Below are 22921 nucleotides of genomic sequence, written 5' to 3' on the forward strand. Positions count from 1 at the left end.
GTGCTGTCCTCAGCAGACAGACAGGCAGACAGACAGGCGGTCTTCAGGCCCCCCCGCCCGGCCAGCAGCGACCTGGACAGCTGAACCTGCAGAGACACACACACACACACACACACACACACACACACACACACACACAGTTTAATAAACTCTTCTGTTCGTTGCCCAAACAGTGTGAAGTGAAATGTCTTCAGCTCTTTTGTCTTTATATTAATTTCTATCGTCTGTCCACCTGGACGACTGACACAAGCTAGACTCTTCTCCTCCTTCTCCTCCTTCTTCTCCTCCGTCAGTGTTGCTCCAGCCTGTCAGCAGCAACACTTCCCTGTCAGACACTAACTGCAGCTTCACTGTTTTCATGCAGAATACAAAAGTAAGTTTATCATTTTATATTTTAGAAGAAGAAGTCCTGCTGTCTGAAACCTGAGCAGCAGTCTGACACTTCCTGTTCTTCTTCGTTGTTTTCACACAAAACAAAAACTTAGTATGACGTCACCAACACCGTGACTGACACCGTGAAATATTATTATGGGATTTCCAACTTTGTGAGGAACTGATACACTACAATACAATACAATACAATACAATATACTCTATTGTCCCCGTGGGCAGATTTGTCTTGGACTCAAATGCTGCTCACATGTATCTGCCTCCATAGAAGTAAAAAACAACAACGTATAACAAAGCGACACATAAGTTACTGTGGCAAATCACAACCACAAATTACACATATTACACATTTTACACACCCATGAAGCTATCACAACCCTGCAGCCTCAAGCAACATTATTTAAAATTTGAATTGAGGCAGGCACACATGAGTTTTTAAAACGGTCGAGTTTACATTGGGGGTAACGTGAATCTATATCAGAGGGTTAGAGCCCATACTCTGCGTGGAGAAAATGACACGGACGGGTCAGACAATGTTCTCTGGTGAAGGAAACACTTCAGCGACATGTTTCAGAGACAGAAGTTAATAAATCAGATGTGGAGTCAGTCTGGAGGACAGACAGACTGACCCGGGACCCACCTGAGCGTCAAACAGCTGTCGGTAAACCTTCCCGCTCGGAACCGCTCTGCTCTCCCACATGCTAACAGGCTAACAGGCTAACAGGCTAACAGGCTAACCCGTTAGCTCGGCCGCTAGCTTACAGAGAGACGAGCTGAGACTCTTCAGCTGTTAAACCGATCTGACAGAACCGGGACCCGTCGAGTGAAACCGGTTCCCTGCTTCAGCTGCTGCGAAGTTCAACCGTTTAGTTTTCTTCCCGGAGGTTTGACAGACAGCCGGAGCGTCTCTGCGTCTCCATGACAACGGGCTCGCGGCACCGTGCTGTATTCAGGTCCGTGGGAAAGATGGGAGATAAGAGTTTCCTACTGGAAAATACAGACTTTACAGTTTTATCACTATCCAGCTGCATCTGAGTCTCATGATGGAGGAACAGTGTGAACTGTGTGTTAGTGAATAAAGTGTAAAGAGAAGCAGAGAGCAGCTGAGTCAGCTTGTTGTGGTGTGGCTGTAGATCCATTCAGTAACGTTCTCAGTAAAAGTGAATAGTGTGATAAGGTGGATTTGTTTCCAAATGTAGGTTACTGTGACACAGTAAACTGTCTTGTCTTTAGCCCTAGTCTCTACTCCAAAACATGAAGAGTTGGAGCTTGAGAAGAGTCAGCTCAGTTAACCTGAACAAACTGTTAGCTAGCTAACTAGCCGGCAAACACACTGATGTTAATGTTGAATTGATCAGATGGATCAGTGATGAACTGATCACAGGTTTCTGACTCAAACAGAAAGTTGTTTTCACACAGAAGAAGAAGAAGAGCAGGAATTTGGCACCAGGTGGATTCCTGCTGTTTATTTAAAGGTTAAAATACAGTCTGATGGAGAGAAGAGAAGAAACGAATCAAAGGAAAAACGACTGATGCAAACACACTGAGAAAGATCATTTTGTTTTTGTTTCATTTTAATTTTTGTTTGATTTATTTACTGTGTGATTTGTTCTTCTGCGGTGAGTTCAGGTTCAGTCTGGCTCCAGGAGATCTGAGTGAAGCTTCATCACGCAGGTTCAGATGGAAATGAAGCAGTAATAAGCTGTGTGATGTATGATATGATATGATGTGATGTATGATATGATGTGATGTATATGATGTATGATATATAATGCTGATGTGAGAGATAATAATATGATGTGTATGTGACAGAGTCTCCTCCGTCACGCGACTTTAACAGTTTGTGAGACAGAAAAACATTTTTAAAACCGGATCTCAAAAGATTTCATGAGCTGAGCAGAAACTCTGAAACAGATTTTCCTGCTGTGAACTGGACTCTGTGACAGAAACATGAAGCGGCTTCAGCTCAGGAACTAAAACCACCTGCTGAAGGTTTGGGAAGACTTCGGTCGGGTAAATAAGAAACACTTTAGATAAAAGTGAAAACTAACAGTAGAAATCTTACTGGTGTGAGTGAGCTGTGACGGCGTTTCAGGGAAACTGTAAATTACTTTTTTCTTTTTACTGCAGCCGGGGTTAAAAAAAGAAAATGAAATTTGCAAGAAATAACTCAGAATTTCTGAGATTAAAGTCAGCAATTTGCAAGAAAAAAACTTGATGGACTGGTTGCTCCGGCCTCAAGTGAAACAACATGGCCGAACGTGTTTCTGTCAGTCGGAGTCTGTGATGTCACTTCCGCTGCTGTCGTCAAGGTTACGGGATGCGTACTCCTTATCGATGACCTTTGACCTGAGGGCTCGTTTCCTGTTGTCATGGAAACAGGAAACAGAACGGGGTCAGGTGTCGGACCGACCGGTCTGCTTCACCGGTTTAATAAAGTTTGATTTAAGTGAAATAAAGTAGCTCCGCCCACCTGCGGTAGATGAAGTTTGGTCGACCTTTGGACCTCGAACGCCAGTCTGACATCTCAACTTCCTGGAGAGAGAGACAGAGAGAGAGATGGGTAGAGAGAGAGAGACCGGTAGAGAGAGAGTTTATTTACGTGCCATGTCAATAAAGCAAGTTGAAACTGAAATTGAAAATTGAGAGAGAGACAGGTAGAGAGAGAGAGACAGGTGTGTTTCCTGTCTGCATATATATTATATTAGTTAATATATATTATATATTAACTAATATTCTGCAGGTCAGAGAGCAGAATATTACCCATGGTGCAGCAGTGCTGGGCGGCTCCTCGGCCTCTGCGGCGCCTCCTGCAGGAGAGTTGTGGCGTTGCAGCGCTGCAGCCTCCTCGTTCTCCCCCGACGTTCCACTGGGAACATCCTCACTGCTGCCTGGACAGCAAGTGATGTCACATGACACGACATGACTTCACACAACATGACTTAACATGACACGACATGACTTAACATGACATGACTTCACACGACATGACTTAACATGACATGACTTCACACGACATGACTTAACATGACTTAACATGCCACAACATGACTTAACATGACATGACATGACTTAACATGACCTGACTTCACATGACACAACATGACTTCACACGACACAACATGACTTCACACGACATGACTTCACATGACACGACATGACTTAACATGACACAACATGACTTAACATGACATGACTTCACACGACATGACTTCACACGACATGACATGACTTCACACGACATGACATGATTTCACACGACATGACTTCACACGACATGACTTCACACGACATGACTTCACACGACATGACATGACTTCACACGACATGACTTCACATGACATGACTTCACACGACATGACATGACTTCACATGACATGACTTCACACGACATGACTTCACATGACATGACATGACTTCACACGACATGACTTCACACGACATGACTTCACACGACATGACATGACTTCACATGATATGACTTCACACGACATGACTTCACATGACATGACTTCACACGACATGACTTCACATGACATGACATGACTTCACACGACATGACTTCACACGACATGACTTCACACGACATGACATGACTTCACATGACATGACATGACTTCACACGACATGACTTCACACGACATGACATGACTTCACATGATATGACTTCACACGACATGACTTCACATGACATGACTTCACACGACATGACTTCACATGACATGACATGACTTCACATGACATGACTTCACACGACATGACTTCACACGACATGACTTCACACGACATGACTTCACAGGACATGACATGACTTCACATGACATGACTTCACACGGCATGACTTCACACGACATGACTTCACATGACATGACATGACTTCACACGACATGACTTCACACGACATGACATGACTTCACACGATATGACTTCACACGACATGACTTCACATGACATGACTTCACATGACACGACATGACTTCACATGACATGACTTCACATGACATGACTTCACATGACACGACATGACTTCACATGACATGACTTCACATGACATGACTTCACACGACATGACTTCACACGACATGACTTCACACGACATGACTTCACATGACATGACTTCACATGACATGACATGACTTAACATGACACAACATGACTTAACATGACATGACTTCACATGACACAACATGACTTCACACGACACAACATGACTTCACACGACATGACTTCACATGACACGACATGACTTAACATGACACAACATGACTTAACATGACATGACTTCACACGACATGACTTCACACGACATGACATGACTTCACATGACATGACTTCACACGACATGACTTAACATGACATGACATGACTTCACACGACATGACTTCACACGACATGACTTCACATGACATGACTTCACACGACATGACATGACTTCACACGACATGACTTCACATGACATGACTTCACACGACATGACATGACTTCACATGACATGACTTCACATGACATGACTTCACATGACATGACTTCACACGACATGACTTCACATGACATGACATGACTTCACACGACATGACTTCACACGACATGACATGACTTCACATGATATGACTTCACACGACATGACTTCACATGACATGACTTCACACGACATGACTTCACATGACCTGACATGACTTCACATGACATGACTTCACACGACATGACTTCACACGACATGACTTCACACGACATGACTTCACACGACATGACATGACTTCACACGACATGACTTCACACGACATGACTTCACATGACATGACATGACTTAACATGACATGACATGACTTCACATGACATGACATGACTTCACATGACATGACTTAACATGCCACAACATGACTTAACATGACATGACATGACTTCACATGACATGACATGACTTAACACGACATGACTTAACATGCCACAACATGACTTAACATGACATGACATGACTTCACATGACATGACATGACTTCACATGACATGACTTAACATGACATGACTTCACACGACATGACTTCACACGACATGACTTCACACGACATGACTTCACATGACATGACTTAACACGACATGACTTAACATGCCACAACATGACTTAACATGACACGACATGACTTAACATGACACAACATGACTTAACATGACATGACATGACTTAACATGACCTGACTTAACATGACATGACTTCACACGACATGACTTCACATGACACAACATGACTTCACACGACATGACTTCACATGACACAACATGACTTAACATGACCTGACTTAACATGACACATGACTTAACATGACATGACTTCACACGACATGACTTCACATGACATGACTTCACATGACATGACTTCACACGACATGACTTAACATGACATGACTTCACACGACATGACATGACTTCACACGACATGACTTCACATGACATGACATGACTTCACATGACATGACTTCACATGACATGACTTAACACGACATGACTTCACACGACATGACTTCACATGACATGACTTCACATGACATGACTTCACATGACATGACTTAACACGACATGACTTCACACGACATGACTTCACACGACATGACATGACTTCACATGACATGACTTCACACGACATGACTTCACACGACATGACTTCACACGACATGACTTCACACGACATGACATGACTTCACACGACATGACTTCACACGACATGACATGACTTCACATGACATGACTTCACACGACATGACTTCACATGACATGACATGACTTCACATGACATGACTTCACACGACATGACTTTACATGACATGACTTCACACGACATGACATGACTTCACATGACATGACTTCACATGACATGACTTCACACGACATGACTTCACACGACATGACTTGACATGACATGACTTCACACGACATGACATGACTTCACACGACATGACTATTACTTTATTATTATTACTTTATATCCAGACGGGGTCATGTGACCTCACTTCACACAACACCAGCTGACCCTTGACCTCTCACCTTTAGCAGCGCTCTGTGCTGGCTCCTCCTCTTCCTCACTGCTCACACTCCTCTCACACTGAGGAGACAGTCACCTTCATCATCATCATCAGTATTATGCATTATTATAGTATCATGTAATGATGAGTGTGTGTATGTGTGTGTGTGAGTGTGTGTATGTGTGTGTGTGTGTGTGTGTGTGTGTGTGTGAGTGTGACCTGGTGTGTGTTGCAGGTCAGTCTGCGGAGGCGTGTCCTCAGCTGTAGCTCCTCCCCCTGGGAGTGCAGCAGGAGCAGTTCCAGCCTATCAGATCGCTCGGTCAGCTGTCTGACCTGCTCCCTGTACTGGTCCTTCTCCTGCAGGAGCAGCCGCGCCTCCTCCTGCTGCTCCGCCCGGCAGCTCAGCGCCTGAAACCCCACAGCACACATCATATTCAGATCAGCAGCTCCAGCAGATGAACATCCACATGGTTTCTCTCTGCAGCAGCTCTTCTTCTGTGGTTTTGGGAGAAGTGTCTCCGTCCTCCACTCATCTCTCATCTGGTGTTCCCCAGGGTTCGATTCTAGATCCCTGACACTTCTCTGTCTGCATGCCTCCTTTAGGTCACATTAGGGCCGAGCAATACATCAATATTATCATTTATTGTCTGTCAATAGAATGATATCATGATGAAATAATAATATTAAGTTATCGCGATGCACAATTCTGTTGATAAAAAACAAATAGAAAAATCTCACAAAATTAGATTAGAAGAATTAGAAGAACGGTGGGGGGGGCACCCCGGTGGCTCAGCGGTCTGAGGTGTGGACCATGTGACCATGTGACCATGTGACCATGTGACGAGACGTGCCGGGTTCGGATCCGGCCCGGGACGTTTGTCTGACTGACTGTTTTATTAATCTATTCATATGTCTATTCTATTCAGATCCAGGCTGAGATTTTTGTTCTGATGATCAGAGTTCAGAGTTTCATCCTGAGCAGCTGAAGAATCTTTTCTGAACTTCCTCTGTGTTCCGTTTTATCATCTGTCCATTTTATCACTGCTGTTTTTAGATTTGATTGTTTTTATTGTTTTCTTCTCTGCTGCTCTGTGAAGCTCTTTTTTTGAAAAGTGTTCTCAAAACAAAGTTTATTATTATTATAGCTGGTGTCACTGGATGCATTTAAAGTGTTTCTAAATGACTTGGAAGCAAGAACATCTGGCTGTAGATGTTTTGAATGTTGATGAATGTTTTTTGATATCTTATGATTCTGTAATTTGTTCTTTGTTTTTGTTTTAAATTGTTCTATGTTTGTTTATGTCTGCAACTGTGTAACTGTGCTGCTGCCTGTCGGCCAGGACACTGAAAAAGAGATTTTTAATCTCAATGAGACTCCACTGGTTAAATAAAGGTTAAATAAATACATTTAAAAAAAATATTAATATTGTATACTGAAGGTACAACCTGGCCTCCTCCTGCTGCTCTGACAATAATAAACTATTGTTTATTATTATTATTTTGACATTTGATTGAATAATAATAATAATAATAATAATGATATGAAGCCTGGTCTGGTTTTTCTGACTTTATATAAATGTGTATTATTATTATTATTATTATTCATTATTATTATTATCATTATAAATCCCACCTTGTCTCTCTCTCTGATCACCTCCTCCAGTTGTCTGAGGGTTTGTTTGTTTCGTTGGCGGTACATCTTGGTGTCTCCCTTCAGCCGGGCGCACCGCAGCTCCAACTCCTCCTTCTCCTCCTGCCTCTGAAAACAAACACACCCCACCTCAGCTTCACCTGGCTCTGAAAACAAACACACCCCACCTCAGCTTCACCTGGCTCTGAAAACAAACACACCCCACCTCAGCTTCACCTGGCTCTACAAAACAAACACACCCCACCTCAGCTTCACCTGGCTCTGAAAACAAACACACCCCACCTCAGCTTCACCTGCCTCTGAAAACAAACACACCCCACCTCAGCTTCACCTGGCTCTACAAAACAAACACACCCCACCTCAGCTTCTGCTGGCTCTACAAAACAAACACATCCCACCTCAGCTTCACCTGGCTGTACAAAACAAACACACAACACCTCGGCTTCCGCTGGCTCTACAGAACAAACACACCCCACCTCAGCTTTACCTGGGCTCTGAAAACAAACACACCCCACCTCAGCTTTACCTGGCTCTGAAAACAAACACACCCCACCTCAGCTTTACCTGGCTCTGAAAACAAACACACCCCACCTCGGCTTCACCTGGCTCTGAAAACAAACACACCCCACCTCAGCTTCACCTGGCTCTGAAAACAAACACACCCCACCTCGGCTTCACCTGGCTCTGAAAACAAACACACCCCACCTCGGCTTCACCTGGCTCTGAAAACAAACACACCCCACCTCGGCTTCACCTGCCTCTGAAAACAAACACACCCCACCTCGGCTTCACCTGGCTCTGAAAACAAACACACCCCACCTCAGCTTCACCTGGCTCTGAAAACAAACACACCCCACCTCTGCTTCACCTGGCTCTGAAAACAAACACACCCCACCTCAGCTTCACCTGCCTCTGAAAACAAACACACCCCACCTCGGCTTCACCTGGCTCTGAAAACAAACACACCCCACCTCAGCTTCACCTGCCTCTGAAAACAAACACACCCCACCTCGGCTTCACCTGGCTCTGAAAACAAACACACCCCACCTCAGCTTCACCTGGCTCTGAAAACAAACACACCCCACCTCAGCTTCACCTGGCTCTGAAAACAAACACACCCCACCTCAGCTTCACCTGGCTCTGAAAACAAACACACCCCACCTCGGCTTCACCTGGCTCTGAAAACAAACACACCCACCTCGGCTTCACCTGGCTCTGAAAACAAACACACCCCACCTCGGCTTCACCTGGCTCTACAGAACAGTTGAGATGATTTGCTGGTTGAGTCAAACAGTTCATAGATGTGTGAATGTAGAAGAGACTCACTGAACATGATGGAACATCAGCAGCTGATCTGCTGATGATGTAAAAAGCTCTGACCGGTTTGATAACCGGTTGATTGATGAGAATATTCTGTATGAATGTGTTATGTGGTGGAAAGGGAAGTTGCTGAGTACAACTGAGTAGAAATGTTACTATCTCCTATTAGGATCAGTGGTGGAAGAAGTACTGAGATGTTTTACTGCAGTAAAAGTATCAATACAACAAAGTAAAGATACTCCATTACAAGTAAAAGTCCTGCATTCAAAATCTTACTGAAGTAAAAGTACATAAGTATTGGCAGCAAAATGTATTTAGAGTATCAAAGTAAACGTACTCATTATGCAAACTGTCCCCATTTAGAGAGTTATATTTTTCATAAATTATTGGAATATTAATACTGATTTATTGAATACATGTACATGTAAGCAGCATTTTAAAGTTGTCAACGTGAAGCTAATCTTAACAATTTAGCTTTACTTTTGGGTAGTCTAATCTATAACAATGCTATTTTATAGTTATTTTATAAAGATGATCAAATGTTTTAAATATAAAATATTGATCTGAAAAGTAACTAGTAGCTATAGCTGTGAAATAAATGTAATGGAGTAAAAAGTACAATATTTCCCTCTAGAATGTAGTGGAGTATAAGTACAAAGTAGCATAAAAAGTACCTCAAAATTGTACTTAAGTACAGTACTTGAGTAAATGTACTTAGTTACTTTCCACCACTGGTTAGGATACATGTTCTTTTCAATTAATATACATTTAGATGTAGATGATTGCATTTAGTGTGACTGAAAAAAATGTAAAATGTAAAATGACTCATAAAGCAAACAAGTGGAAGCACATGAATGAATATCTGAGTGATGAAGAGGAACGAGAAATCATAACTTTCTTCTGTAACGTCCAGTTCCTCCTGACAGGTCATGTGATATCTGTCCATTCTCCCTCTCCTCTAACATCTCCTCCCCTTTCACCTCCTCCTCTCTCCTCCTCTCCTCTCCTCTCCTCTCCTCCTCTCCTCTCTCCTCCTCTCCTCTCCTCCTCTCTTCTCCTCTCCTCTCTCCTCCTCTCCTCTCTTCTCCTCTCCTCTCTCCTCCTCTCCTCTCCTCTCCTCCTCTCTTCTCCTCTCTCCTACTCTCTCCTCCTCTCCTCGCTTCTCCTGTCCTCTCCTCCTCTCTTCTCCTCTCCTCTCTCCTCCTCTCCTCTCCTCCTCTCTTCTCCTCTCCTCTCTCCTACTCTCTCCTCCTCTCCTCGCTTCTCCTCTCCTCTCCTCTCCTCTCCTCCTCTCTTCTCCTCTCCTCTCTCCTCCTCTCTTCTCCTCCTCTCCTCTCCTCTCCTCTCCTCACCCTGGTTCTCTGCTCCTCTGCTCGGTGTAGCTCTCTCCTCAGTTTGAAGACAGAAGTGATGAGATTCAGCTGCTGAGGAGATTGACTCTTCTCCTCCTGCTTCTCTTTCTTCTCCTCCTGCTTCTCCTCTTTCTTCTCCTCCTGCTTCTCCTCTTTCTTCTCCTGCTTCTCCTCCTGCTTCTCCTCTGTCTTCTCCTCCTGCTCCTTCGTTTTCTTCTCCTCCTGTCTGATGTGGTTGGAGGTCTGGGTGGGCGGAGCTAGACTCCTGCTCTGCAGACGGACAGATCCAGATCATGTGATCACAATTTCAAACATTTAGGAATATTTTATATTGTTGTTTTTTAAAGCTGCTCTGTTTCATTTCAGCATCAGTGAACCATCAGCTGATCACTGCAGAGTCCTCAGCATCATGACATCATCCTCCTCCATGTTTCTCCTCCTGGTGGATCTGGAGGGAGATCTGCTGGATCGCTTTACGGCACAAAACAGGAAGAGGTTCTGTTCGCTTTACGGCACAAAACAGGAAGAGGTTCTGTTCGCTTTACGGCACAAAACAGGAAGAGGTTCTGTTCGCTTTACGGCACAAAACAGGAAGAGGTTCTGTTCGCTTTACGGCACAAAACAGGAAGAGGTTCTGTTCGCTTTACGGCACAAAACAGGAAGAGGTTTTGTTCCTCAGAGCAAACGGAGCTGAAGCTGAAACAGTCCGGACTGGACTGGATCTGTCTGTGTTTCAGGCTCTGATTCGCACCTCAGACAGTTTTTATTAGTGTCCGAATTGTAAAACGATATTGTGGAATGATTTTGAGGGCGCTACGTATTTCCCACAATGCACTGTAATATGTAGCGAACAAGCCCGGTCACTAAAACGGTCAAAGTACCAGAATGCATTGCGAGTCTGTCGTCACCTGGCCGTTACCGAGCAACCGAGCTGTCACCCTTCTGTGGTTTTATAATGATGACATCATCCTCTTCTTCACCAAACCTTGTTTACTAATGCAAGTAAATAAACTTTTTTTGGAACCAAAAAGACGTCAAGCTATTCTAAAGATGTTTTCTTTAACTGCCAATTCATAACTAATTATAAGTTAATGTTTTGTTATGCTAATTTGAGCTGGTTAACTCTAACATGTCAGTCTGTTGGTCAGGAAGGTTTTTATCTCTAGCTGCAGGTTATACGGTTCAGAGCTTATTGTCAGGTGTTTTGTGTTAATGTCAGCTAGTGAGAATCCAGAACCTGAAGGAAACCTCACAGCTGGATCAGTGAAGAGCTGCTGTGTGAAAATAAACTCCGACACAGAGAATATTTATTCAGACATAAGGTCGGAAAACACCGAGACGGGAACGTCGGGAATATTTTCGTCTGTTTAATGTCGGCTAGTGACTCATATATGGCTCTGAAGGAAACATTTGTTTATGTGACTGAACGCAGACGCAGGCTGATGATGAATTAAGAGTCTGAATTCACTCATTCATCATGTGATTTACTGCTGATTACACTACAGAGCAGAGCTGCACAGGAAACACAGGAGGGAACAGAGGAGGGAACAGAGGAGGGAACAGAGGAGGGAACAGAGGAGGGAACAGAGGAGAGAACAGAGGAGGGAACAGAGGAGGGAACAGAGGAGGGAACAGAGGAGGGAACAGAGGAGAGAACAGAGGAGGGAACAGAGGAGGGAACAGAGGAGGGAACAGAGGAGAGAACAGAGGAGGGAACAGAGGAGGGAACAGAGGAGGGAACAGAGGAGGGAACAGAGGAGGGAACACAGGAGGGAACACAGGAGGGAACAGAGGAGGGAACAGAGGAGGGAACAGAGGAGGGAACAGAGGAGGGAACAGAGGAGGAAACAGAGGAGGAACAGAGGAGGGAACAGAGGAGGGAACAGAGGAGGGAACAGAGGAGGGAACAGAGGAGGGAACACAGGAGGGAACAGAGGAGGGAACAGAGGAGGGAACAGAGGAGGGAACACAGGAGGGAACAGAGGAGGGAACAGAGGAGGGAACAGAGGAGGGAACAGAGGAGGGAACAGAGGAGGGAACAGAGGAGGGAACAGAGGAGGGAACAGAGGAGGGAACACAGGAGGGAACAGAGGAGGGAACAGAGGAGGGAACAGAGGAGGGAACAGAGGAGGGAACAGAGGAGGGAACACAGGAGGGAACAGAGGAGGGAACACAGGAGGGAACAGAGGAGGGAACAGAGGAGGGAACAGGAGGAGGGAACACAGGAGGGAACACAGGAGGGAACAGAGGAGGGAACAGAGGAGGGAACAGAGGAGGGAACAGAGGAGGGAACAGAGGAGGGAACACAGGAGGGAACAGAGGAGGGAACAGAGGAGGGAACAGAGGAGGGAACAGAGGAGGGAACAGAGGAGGGAACAGAGGAGGGAACACAGGAGGGAACAGAGGAGGGAACACAGGAGGGAACAGAGGAGGGAACAGAGATCCATTCAGGACACACTGAGCTTCTGGCAGCAGATGGTGGAAGGAGGGAAAGGAAGATGGAGAAATCACTTCCAACATGTTGATCCTCTTCAGGGAGGGGGGAGGGGGGGCAGGAAGCAACGGGGCTGATGGGAAATGTAGTCTTAATGTGGAGAAACACTACAACTAACAAAACAGACCAATCATCTGTCAGCAACATTCATTATGATAATGAGACTGATGGTTAATATGATGCACAGAGCAGCTTTAATAACTAAACTGTCTCTCTAGCCAATACAACTAATTAGCATAATGAAAAATATATTTAACCTTTAATATATTCTATTATTATCTGAATCATATTCTCTGCTGCTGTAAAGTTTCCCAAACAGATCAATAAACATTCAGTTTGTCTTTAACTGCTGAATAAAGTTTACAATTCAAGTTTAGACTGAAACCTGTCTGTCTGTCTGTCTGTCTGTCTGTCTGTCTGTCTGTCTGTCTGTCTGTCTGTCTGTCTACCTGTCTGTCTGTCTGTCTACCTGTCTGTCTGTCTGTCTACCTGTCTGTCTGTCTGTCTGTCTGTCTGTCTGTCTGTCTACCTGTCTGTCTGTCTACCTGTCTGTCTGTCTGTCTGTCTACCTGTCTGCCTGTCTGTCTGTCTACCTGTCTGTCTGTCTGTCTACCTGCCTGTCTGTCTCTCTGCCTGTCTGTCTGTCTGTCTGTCTACCTGTCTGTCTGTCTCTCTGTCTGCCTGTCTGTCTCTCTGTCTGTCTGTCTGTCTGCCTGTCTGTCTATCTGCCTGTCTGTCTCTCTGCCTGTCTGTCTACCTGCTGCAGTGGTCTCAGTGTTCTTCGGATCAGCAGACGAGTCTCGCTCTCCGTACGCAGCAGAGTGTGTTTCAGACGCTCCACCTGCACACACACAAGGAACAAAAAATGAGCAGAAAGTTCCTGAAACATTTCTGCAGAAGAAGAAGAAGAAGAAGAAGAAGAAGAAGAAGAAGAAGAAGAAGAAGAAGAAGAAGAAGAAGAAGAAGAAGAAGAAGAAGAAGAAGAAGAAGAAGAAGAAGAAGAAGAGGAGCTGTGAAGAGAAACGAGACGAGATTCACTCCGGTCAGTTCAGAAGCGTTCCCGCTGTGCGTCACACGTCACATGGTCACAATATTCCTGTTAAGGGTTGAGGTCAGGGGTCAGAGGTCAGAGGTCAGGGGTCAGGAGTCAGAGGTCAGGAGTCAGAGGTCAGGGGTCAGGGGTCAGTAACCCCTCTATCTGTAAGTCTCTGTTAGCTAGCAGAGCGGTGTTCTTCTTTTGGGGTCAGGGGTTAAAGGTTAGCAGTTAAGAATTGGTTTGGTATTAAAAGCTTTAGAGCTCTCTACACTGACAACACATTCACTACGTTTGAGCAGTTATCAGTAAAGTTTGCTCTCCTCAGACTTTATTTTTTAGGTTCTTACAGATCTGGAGTTACACCTGCAGCACAGATCCCAGATTCCCCTCCTGATGAAACACATGCTCTGTTCGAAACCGTTCCCTATTACAGAAATAGTGCACTATATAGTGTATCCGCCATTTTCTACTAGTGTCCGAATTCTCAACGGTTAATTTGATTCACTAAATAGTCCACTATAAGATACCCACAATGCACTACAAATTGTAGTGAACAGACAGTGTACCCTACAATTTCTCCTGTATACCACAATGCAATGTGATCGTGTCTTACCGAAGAAGAAGAAACAGCTAGCTAACATGTTAGCTAATAGAAACTGGTCTATTTACCGGTTGACAGCGTTAGCAAATCAACAAAAGACGTATCAGACACCTCATTCGAGTTTCCTCCGTTTTGAACCAAGAGCAGCAAAACTGCAGGAATCATCGTTACAGGTCAGCTGACTTTATCCACCAATACAGGACAGGAGGTGATATGAAAGCTTCTGCTAGTCATTAGCTCACAAGCTTGTTTACCAAACCAAAACAGCTCGCTGCCATTAGCAGACGGCACCAAAGTTGACAAAACCACACTTGCACATGATTAGAATTTCAACAATTTATTTGTAATTTAATGCTGAAAACTTGTCAAAATCAATACGACCTGAGTCCATTTCAACCTGCTGTCATGATGCTTGGTTTATTTACGTGATGCTGGGCGCGTCCCGGTGCGTCACACCAATATCCAGCGCATTTTTTTGACGCAATTATATTTACTGTAGTGTCCGAAATTTTGTTTGGTCGTTGCCCATATAGTTCACTATATGATAAACACTACATGGGGAATAGTGAGTGAGGGAATGAGTGAACCATTCCGAACGCAGCCACAGTTTGACATTTTTCTGACCTCACTTCCTACTCTGAAAGCTGCTCTTTACAAACCACCTCATTACACAACATTACATCCTCATGGGAGGAGGAACTGGGTGAGGAAATATCTGAACTATGGGAAGAGTTCACAGCTCTTCATCTGAGCTCAGCACAGACTCTCTCAGTGTGAGCTCACCCAGAGGCTCATGGGACCAAAGCAAGATCATCCAAAATGTACAGAGATGTGAACCCTAACTGTGGGAGATGTGACCAGTCCCCTGCAAATCCTTTAGGGACTGTATGGTCTGATCTAGTTGACCTGTAAACAACTGTACCAAAACATATTTTTGTTTGTTTTGTCTTGTTGTATTGTTGTTGTTGATGTGTTGTTCTATATTTCTACTAAATAACTTACAAGTGCAATTATTGTATAAATGCTGGTTATGTTGAAAACCCAGTAAACAAAGTTAAAGAAAAAAGAAAAAAAGAGTTAAGGTCAGGGGTCAGAGGTCAGGGGTCAGAGGTCAGAGGTCAGAGGTCAGGGGTCAGAGGTCAAGGGTCAGAGCTCAGAGGTCAGAGGTCAGAGGGCAGAGGTCAGAGGTCAGAGGTCAGGGGTCAGAGGTCAGGGGTCAGGGGTCAGAGGTCAGAGGTCAGAGGTCAGAGGTCAGGGGTCAGCATCACCTCTATCTGCAGGTCCCTGTTGGCCAGCAGAGCGTTGTTCTTCTCCTGGCTCAGTGTGTTGATGTCGGCCATCAGACTGTAGTTGTGATCTCTCAGCTGTTTCACCTCCTCGCTCAGCCGCTCCCTCTCCTCCCGAACCTTCTGCACGCGCTCAGTGAGCCTCCTCAGCTCCCGGTCCCTGAGCTGCCGCTGCCGGGACCACGCCTCCTGAGCCGGGACACGACACGAGAGAACGGGTCAGAGGAAAACCTCGTCTCCGCGGCGACCCCGCCGCTACGCCGGCTCGCTCCCTAACGACCCCGTCGCCATGCCGACCTGTTCCTTGGAGACGGAGCAGGCCTGCTGCCTCCTCCTCCTCTCCTCCTGCAGCGCCCTCTGCAGGCGGGACACCTCCGACATCAGGAACTGAGTCAGACCAGATTCACCAGCAGTGTCTGAACACACACACACACACACACACACACACACACACACACACACACACACACACACACACACACACACACACACACACACACACACACTGCTTCACATCTGGTCTTTATTAAGCAATATATAATTATTAAAATGAAGTAAAAGTTTAGTATTCAACGTTAATCTTCACATTTTAGCTTTTTTCACTCCAACTCCCATAATCCTCTGCTTCAATTCATAATGAACTGATCTGTCAACATCTGATTGGATGAAACTAAATCACAGTCTGACCTGGATCATAATCTGACCTTTGACCTTTTATATAGCAGCTGAACTGGACACAGACAGACAGACAGACAGACAGACAGACAGACAGACAGACAGGCAGACAGACAGACAGACAGACAGACAGACAGACAGGCAGACAGACAGACAGACAGGCAGACAGACAGGCAGACAGACAGACAGACAGACAGGCAGACAGGCAGACAGACAGAGAGACAGACAGGCAGGCAGACAGACAGACAGACAGGTAGAGAGAGAGACAGACAGACAGGCAGGCAGGCAGGCAGACAGACAGACAGGCAGGTAGAGAGACAGATAGACAGAGAGACAGGCAGACAGACAGACAGACAGACAGACAGAGAGACAGACAGGCAGGCAGACAGACAGACAGACAGGTAGAGAGAGAGACAGACAGACAGGCAGGCAGGCAGGCAGACAGACAGACAGGCAGGTAGAGAGACAGATAGACAGAGAGACAGGCAGACAGACAGACAGACAGACAGACAGAGAGACAGACAGACAGACAGACAGGTAGAGAGAGAGACAGATAGACAGAGAGAGAGAGAGAGAGAGACAGACAGACAGACAGACAGACAGACAGGCAGGCAGGCAGACAGGCAGACAGGCAGGCAGACAGACAGACAGGCAGGCAGACAGACAGACAGACAGGCAGACAGACAGGCAGACAGTCTCCACCTATCAGGATGCTGAAGGTCTTGTTGGGCTCCTTGCCGGTGATGCGGCTGTACAGTTGAGGATAATCCAGCTCCAGACTCTCTAGGAAGGCCGTGTAACCTTTGACCCCCGTCCTGTACAGGATGTCCAGCAGCGCTCCTGAAGGTCACAGGTCAGAGGGTCCAGAGGTCAGAGGCAGGGGTCAGAGGGGTCAGGGGGTCAGAGAGTCAGAGGGGTCAGAGGAGAGAGACCAGTCATCAATGTTCAAGTCACCAGTCTTCAGTGTTCCAGTCACCAGTCTTCAGTGTTCCAGTCACCAGTCTTCAGTGTTCAAGTCACCAGTCTTCAGTGTTCAAGTCACCAGTCTTCAGTGTTCCAGTCACCAGTCTTCAGTGTTCCAGTCACCAGTCTTCAGTGTTCAAGTCACCAGTCTTCAGTGTTCCAGTCACCAGTCTTCAGTGTTTAAGTCACCAGTCTTCAGTGTTCAAGTCACCAGTCTTCAGTGTTCAAGTCACCAGTCTTCAGTGTTCCAGTCACCAGTCTTCAGTGTTCCAGTCACCAGTCTTCAGTGTTCAAGTCACCAGTCTTCCGTGTTCAAGTCACCAGTCTTCAATGTTCAAGTCACCAGTCATCAGTGTTCAAGTCACCAGTCATCCGTGTTCAAGTCACCAGTCTTCAATGTTCAAGTCACCAGTCATCCGTGTTCAAGTCACCAGTCATCCGTGTTCAAGTCACCAGTCTTCAATGTTCAAGTCACCAGTCATCCGTGTTCAAGTCACCAGTCTTCAATGTTCAAGTCACCAGTCATCAGTGTTCAAGTCACCAGTCATCAGTGTTCAAGTCACCAGTCTTCAATGTTCAAGTCACCAGTCTTCAATGTTCAAGTCACCAGTCTTCAGTGTTCAAGTCACCAGTCATCAGTGTTCAAGTCACCAGTCATCAGTGTTCAAGTCACCAGTCTTCAATGTTCAAGTCACCAGTCTTCAGTGTTCAAGTCACCAGTCATCAGTGTTCAAGTCACCAGTCTTCAATGTTCAAGTCACCAGTCTTCAGTGTTCAAGTCACCAGTCTTCAGTGTTCAAGTCACCAGTCATCAGTGTTCAAGTCACCAGTCTTCAATGTTCAAGTCACCAGTCTTCAATGTTCAAGTCACCAGTCTTCAGTGTTCAAGTCACCAGTCATCAGTGTTCAAGTCACCAGTCATCAGTGTTCAAGTCACCAGTCATCAGTGTTCAAGTCACCAGTCTTCAATGTTCAAGTCACCAGTCTTCAGTGTTCAAGTCACCAGTCATCAGTGTTCAAGTCACCAGTCTTCAGTGTTCAAGTCACCAGTCATCAGTGTTCAAGTCACCAGTCTTCAATGTTCAAGTCACCAGTCATCAATGTTCAAGTCACAAGTCACCAGTCTTCAGTGTTCAAGTCACCAGTCATCAATGTTCAAGTCACAAGTCACCAGTCATCAGTGTTCAAGTCACCAGTCATCAGTGTTCAAGTCACCAGTCTTCAATGTTCAAGTCACCAGTCATCAATGTTCAAGTCACAAGTCACCAGTCATCAGTGTTCAAGTCACCAGTCATCAGTGTTCAAGTCACCAGTCTTCAATGTTCAAGTCACCAGTCTTCAGTGTTCAAGTCACCAGTCATCAGTGTTCAAGTCACCAGTCATCAGTGTTCAAGTCACCAGTCTTCAATGTTCAAGTCACCAGTCTTCAGTGTTCAAGTCACCAGTCATCAGTGTTCAAGTCACCAGTCATCAGTGTTCAAGTCACCAGTCTTCAATGTTCAAGTCACCAGTCTTCAATGTTCAAGTCACCAGTCTTCAGTGTTCAAGTCACCAGTCATCAGTGTTCAAGTCACCAGTCTTCAGTGTTCAAGTCACCAGTCATCAGTGTTCAAGTCACCAGTCATCAGTGTTCAAGTCACCAGTCTTCAATGTTCAAGTCACCAGTCATCAGTGTTCAAGTCACCAGTCATCAGTGTTCAAGTCACCAGTCTTCAGTGTTCAAGTCACCAGTCTTCAGTGTTCAAGTCACCAGTCATCAGTGTTCAAGTCACCAGTCATCAGTGTTCAAGTCACCAGTCATCAGTGTTCAAGTCACCAGTCTTCAATGTTCAAGTCACCAGTCTTCAATGTTCAAGTCACCAGTCTTCAGTGTTCAAGTCACCAGTCATCAGTGTTCAAGTCACCAGTCTTCAGTGTTCAAGTCACCAGTCATCAGTGTTCAAGTCACCAGTCTTCAATGTTCAAGTCACCAGTCATCAATGTTCAAGTCACAAGTCACCAGTCTTCAGTGTTCAAGTCACCAGTCTTCAGTGTTCAAGTCACCAGTCATCAGTGTTCAAGTCACCAGTCATCAGTGTTCAAGTCACAAGTCACCAGTCTTCAATGTTCAAGTCACCAGTCATCAATGTTCAAGTCACAAGTCACCAGTCATCAGTGTTCAAGTCACCAGTCATCAGTGTTCAAGTCACCAGTCTTCAATGTTCAAGTCACCAGTCTTCAGTGTTCAAGTCACCAGTCATCAGTGTTCAAGTCACCAGTCATCAGTGTTCAAGTCACCAGTCTTCAATGTTCAAGTCACCAGTCTTCAGTGTTCAAGTCACCAGTCATCAGTGTTCAAGTCACCAGTCATCAGTGTTCAAGTCACCAGTCTTCAATGTTCAAGTCACCAGTCTTCAGTGTTCAAGTCACCAGTCATCAGTGTTCAAGTCACCAGTCTTCAGTGTTCAAGTCACCAGTCATCAGTGTTCAAGTCACCAGTCATCAGTGTTCAAGTCACCAGTCATCAGTGTTCAAGTCACCAGTCTTCAATGTTCAAGTCACCAGTCATCAGTGTTCAAGTCACCAGTCATCAGTGTTCAAGTCACCAGTCTTCAGTGTTCAAGTCACCAGTCTTCAGTGTTCAAGTCACCAGTCATCAGTGTTCAAGTCACCAGTCATCAGTGTTCAAGTCACCAGTCATCAGTGTTCAAGTCACCAGTCTTCAATGTTCAAGTCACCAGTCTTCAATGTTCAAGTCACCAGTCTTCAGTGTTCAAGTCACCAGTCATCAGTGTTCAAGTCACCAGTCTTCAGTGTTCAAGTCACCAGTCATCAGTGTTCAAGTCACCAGTCTTCAATGTTCAAGTCACCAGTCATCAATGTTCAAGTCACAAGTCACCAGTCTTCAGTGTTCAAGTCACCAGTCTTCAGTGTTCAAGTCACCAGTCATCAGTGTTCAAGTCACCAGTCTTCAGTGTTCAAGTCACCAGTCATCAGTGTTCAAGTCACCAGTCTTCAATGTTCAAGTCACCAGTCATCAATGTTCAAGTCACAAGTCACCAGTCTTCAGTGTTCAAGTCACCAGTCTTCAGTGTTCAAGTCACCAGTCATCAGTGTTCAAGTCACCAGTCATCAGTGTTCAAGTCACAAGTCACCAGTCTTCAATGTTCAAGTCACCAGTCATCAATGTTCAAGTCACAAGTCACCAGTCATCAGTGTTCAAGTCACCAGTCATCAGTGTTCAAGTCACCAGTCTTCAATGTTCAAGTCACCAGTCTTCAGTGTTCAAGTCACCAGTCATCAGTGTTCAAGTCACCAGTCATCAGTGTTCAAGTCACCAGTCTTCAATGTTCAAGTCACCAGTCTTCAGTGTTCAAGTCACCAGTCATCAGTGTTCAAGTCACCAGTCATCAGTGTTCAAGTCACCAGTCTTCAATGTTCAAGTCACCAGTCTTCAATGTTCAAGTCACCAGTCTTCAGTGTTCAAGTCACCAGTCATCAGTGTTCAAGTCACCAGTCTTCAGTGTTCAAGTCACCAGTCATCAGTGTTCAAGTCACCAGTCATCAGTGTTCAAGTCACCAGTCATCAGTGTTCAAGTCACCAGTCTTCAATGTTCAAGTCACCAGTCTTCAGTGTTCAAGTCACCAGTCATCAGTGTTCAAGTCACCAGTCATCAGTGTTCAAGTCACCAGTCTTCAATGTTCAAGTCACCAGTCTTCAATGTTCAAGTCACCAGTCTTCAGTGTTCAAGTCACCAGTCATCAGTGTTCAAGTCACCAGTCTTCAGTGTTCAAGTCACCAGTCATCAGTGTTCAAGTCACCAGTCATCAGTGTTCAAGTCACCAGTCATCAGTGTTCAAGTCACCAGTCTTCAATGTTCAAGTCACCAGTCATCAGTGTTCAAGTCACCAGTCTTCAGTGTTCAAGTCACCAGTCTTCAGTGTTCAAGTCACCAGTCATCAGTGTTCAAGTCACCAGTCATCAGTGTTCAAGTCACCAGTCATCAGTGTTCAAGTCACCAGTCTTCAATGTTCAAGTCACCAGTCTTCAATGTTCAAGTCACCAGTCTTCAGTGTTCAAGTCACCAGTCATCAGTGTTCAAGTCACCAGTCTTCAGTGTTCAAGTCACCAGTCATCAGTGTTCAAGTCACCAGTCTTCAATGTTCAAGTCACCAGTCATCAATGTTCAAGTCACAAGTCACCAGTCTTCAGTGTTCAAGTCACCAGTCTTCAGTGTTCAAGTCACCAGTCTTCAGTGTTCAAGTCACCAGTCTTCAGTGTTGGTTTTCTTACCGACTTTGCGTCGGCGGATGACGAGGCTCGGGTCGTTGAAGATCTGCTCCTCATCCTCAGCACTGATCACCTGACAACAGAAAACATGATCAATAACTTAACTGAAGGGGGAGGAGGAGCAGCAGGAGGTGCAGCAGCAAGAGGTGCAGGAGGAGGAGGAGCAGCAAGAGGAGGAGTAGCAGCAGCAGTAAGAGCAGCAGGAGCAGCAGGAGGAGGAGCAGCAGCAGCAGGAGGAGGAGGAGCAGGAGGAACAGCAGCAGGAGGAGGAGCAGCAGCAAGAGGAGGAGCAGGAGGAGGAGCAGCAGCAGGAGGAAGAGCAGGAGGAAGAGCAGCAGGAGCAGCAGCAGCAGCTGGAGCAGCAGGAGGAGGAGCAGCAGCAGGAGGAGGAGCAGGAGCAGGAGCAGCAGCAGCAGCAGCAGGAGGAGGAGCAGGAGGAAGAGCAGCAGGAGCAGCAGCAGCCGCTGGAGCAGCAGGAGGAGGAGCAGCAGCAGGAGGAGGAGCAGCAGCAGCAGGAAGAGCAGCAGGAGGACGAGCAGAAGCAAGAGGAGGAGGATCAGCAGGAGGAGCAGGAGAAGGAGGAGCAGGAGGAGCAGCAGTACCTGACACTGGCGGAGGTACGGAGTGATGAGCGACGGCTCGATGGTTTTGATCAGCAGCAACCTGAACTCATCCAACTGCAACCAGCAGAGATCATCCTCACACACTCCATCCATCACACACACACACTGAGACACACACACACACACACACACTGAGACACACACACACACTGAGACACACACACACACACACACACTGAGACACACACACTGAGAAACACACACACACACACACTGAGACACACACTGAGACACGCACACACA

The 22921-nt window shown here is 45.7% G+C and overlaps 1 protein-coding gene across 1 annotated transcript; it reads right to left on the reverse strand.

Annotated features, from left to right (window-relative positions):
• Nucleotides 1-1918: 1918 nt before the first annotated feature.
• On the reverse strand, nucleotides 1919-22790 carry card9 (caspase recruitment domain family, member 9). Its single transcript, XM_071534733.1, has 13 exons — nucleotides 22658-22790; nucleotides 22059-22128; nucleotides 17525-17662; nucleotides 16445-16563; nucleotides 16130-16336; nucleotides 13982-14065; nucleotides 10731-11000; nucleotides 8041-8166; nucleotides 6627-6815; nucleotides 6430-6487; nucleotides 3154-3281; nucleotides 2864-2925; nucleotides 1919-2754 (listed from the first exon to the last, which is right to left on the reverse strand). Exons 1-13 carry the CDS (start codon nucleotides 22769-22771, stop codon nucleotides 2661-2663), a joined length of 1659 nt encoding a protein of 552 aa, XP_071390834.1. The 5' UTR covers nucleotides 22772-22790; the 3' UTR covers nucleotides 1919-2660.
• Nucleotides 22791-22921: the final 131 nt, after the last annotated feature.

The sequence above is a fragment of the Centroberyx affinis genome, unplaced genomic scaffold (assembly GCF_046629955.1).
Source record: "Centroberyx affinis isolate AG114_WGS23_722 - 3 ecotype Tasmania unplaced genomic scaffold, CSIRO-AGI_Caff_v1 ptg002608l_1, whole genome shotgun sequence".
In the NCBI taxonomy this organism is placed as follows: Eukaryota; Metazoa; Chordata; class Actinopteri; order Beryciformes; family Berycidae; genus Centroberyx; species Centroberyx affinis.

Coding starts and splice junctions, on each gene's coding strand:
- card9 (XM_071534733.1), bottom strand. CDS start 22,771: ATGGATGGAGTGTGTGAGGATGATCTCTGCTGGTTGCAGTTGGATGAG. Junction 16,337..16,444: donor GCTCCGTCTCCAAGGAACAG/GTCGGCATGGCG, acceptor GTCCCGGCTCAG/GAGGCGTGGTCCCGGCAGCG. Junction 2,755..2,863: donor CCAAACTTCATCTACCGCAG/GTGGGCGGAGCT, acceptor CCATGACAACAG/GAAACGAGCCCTCAGGTCAA.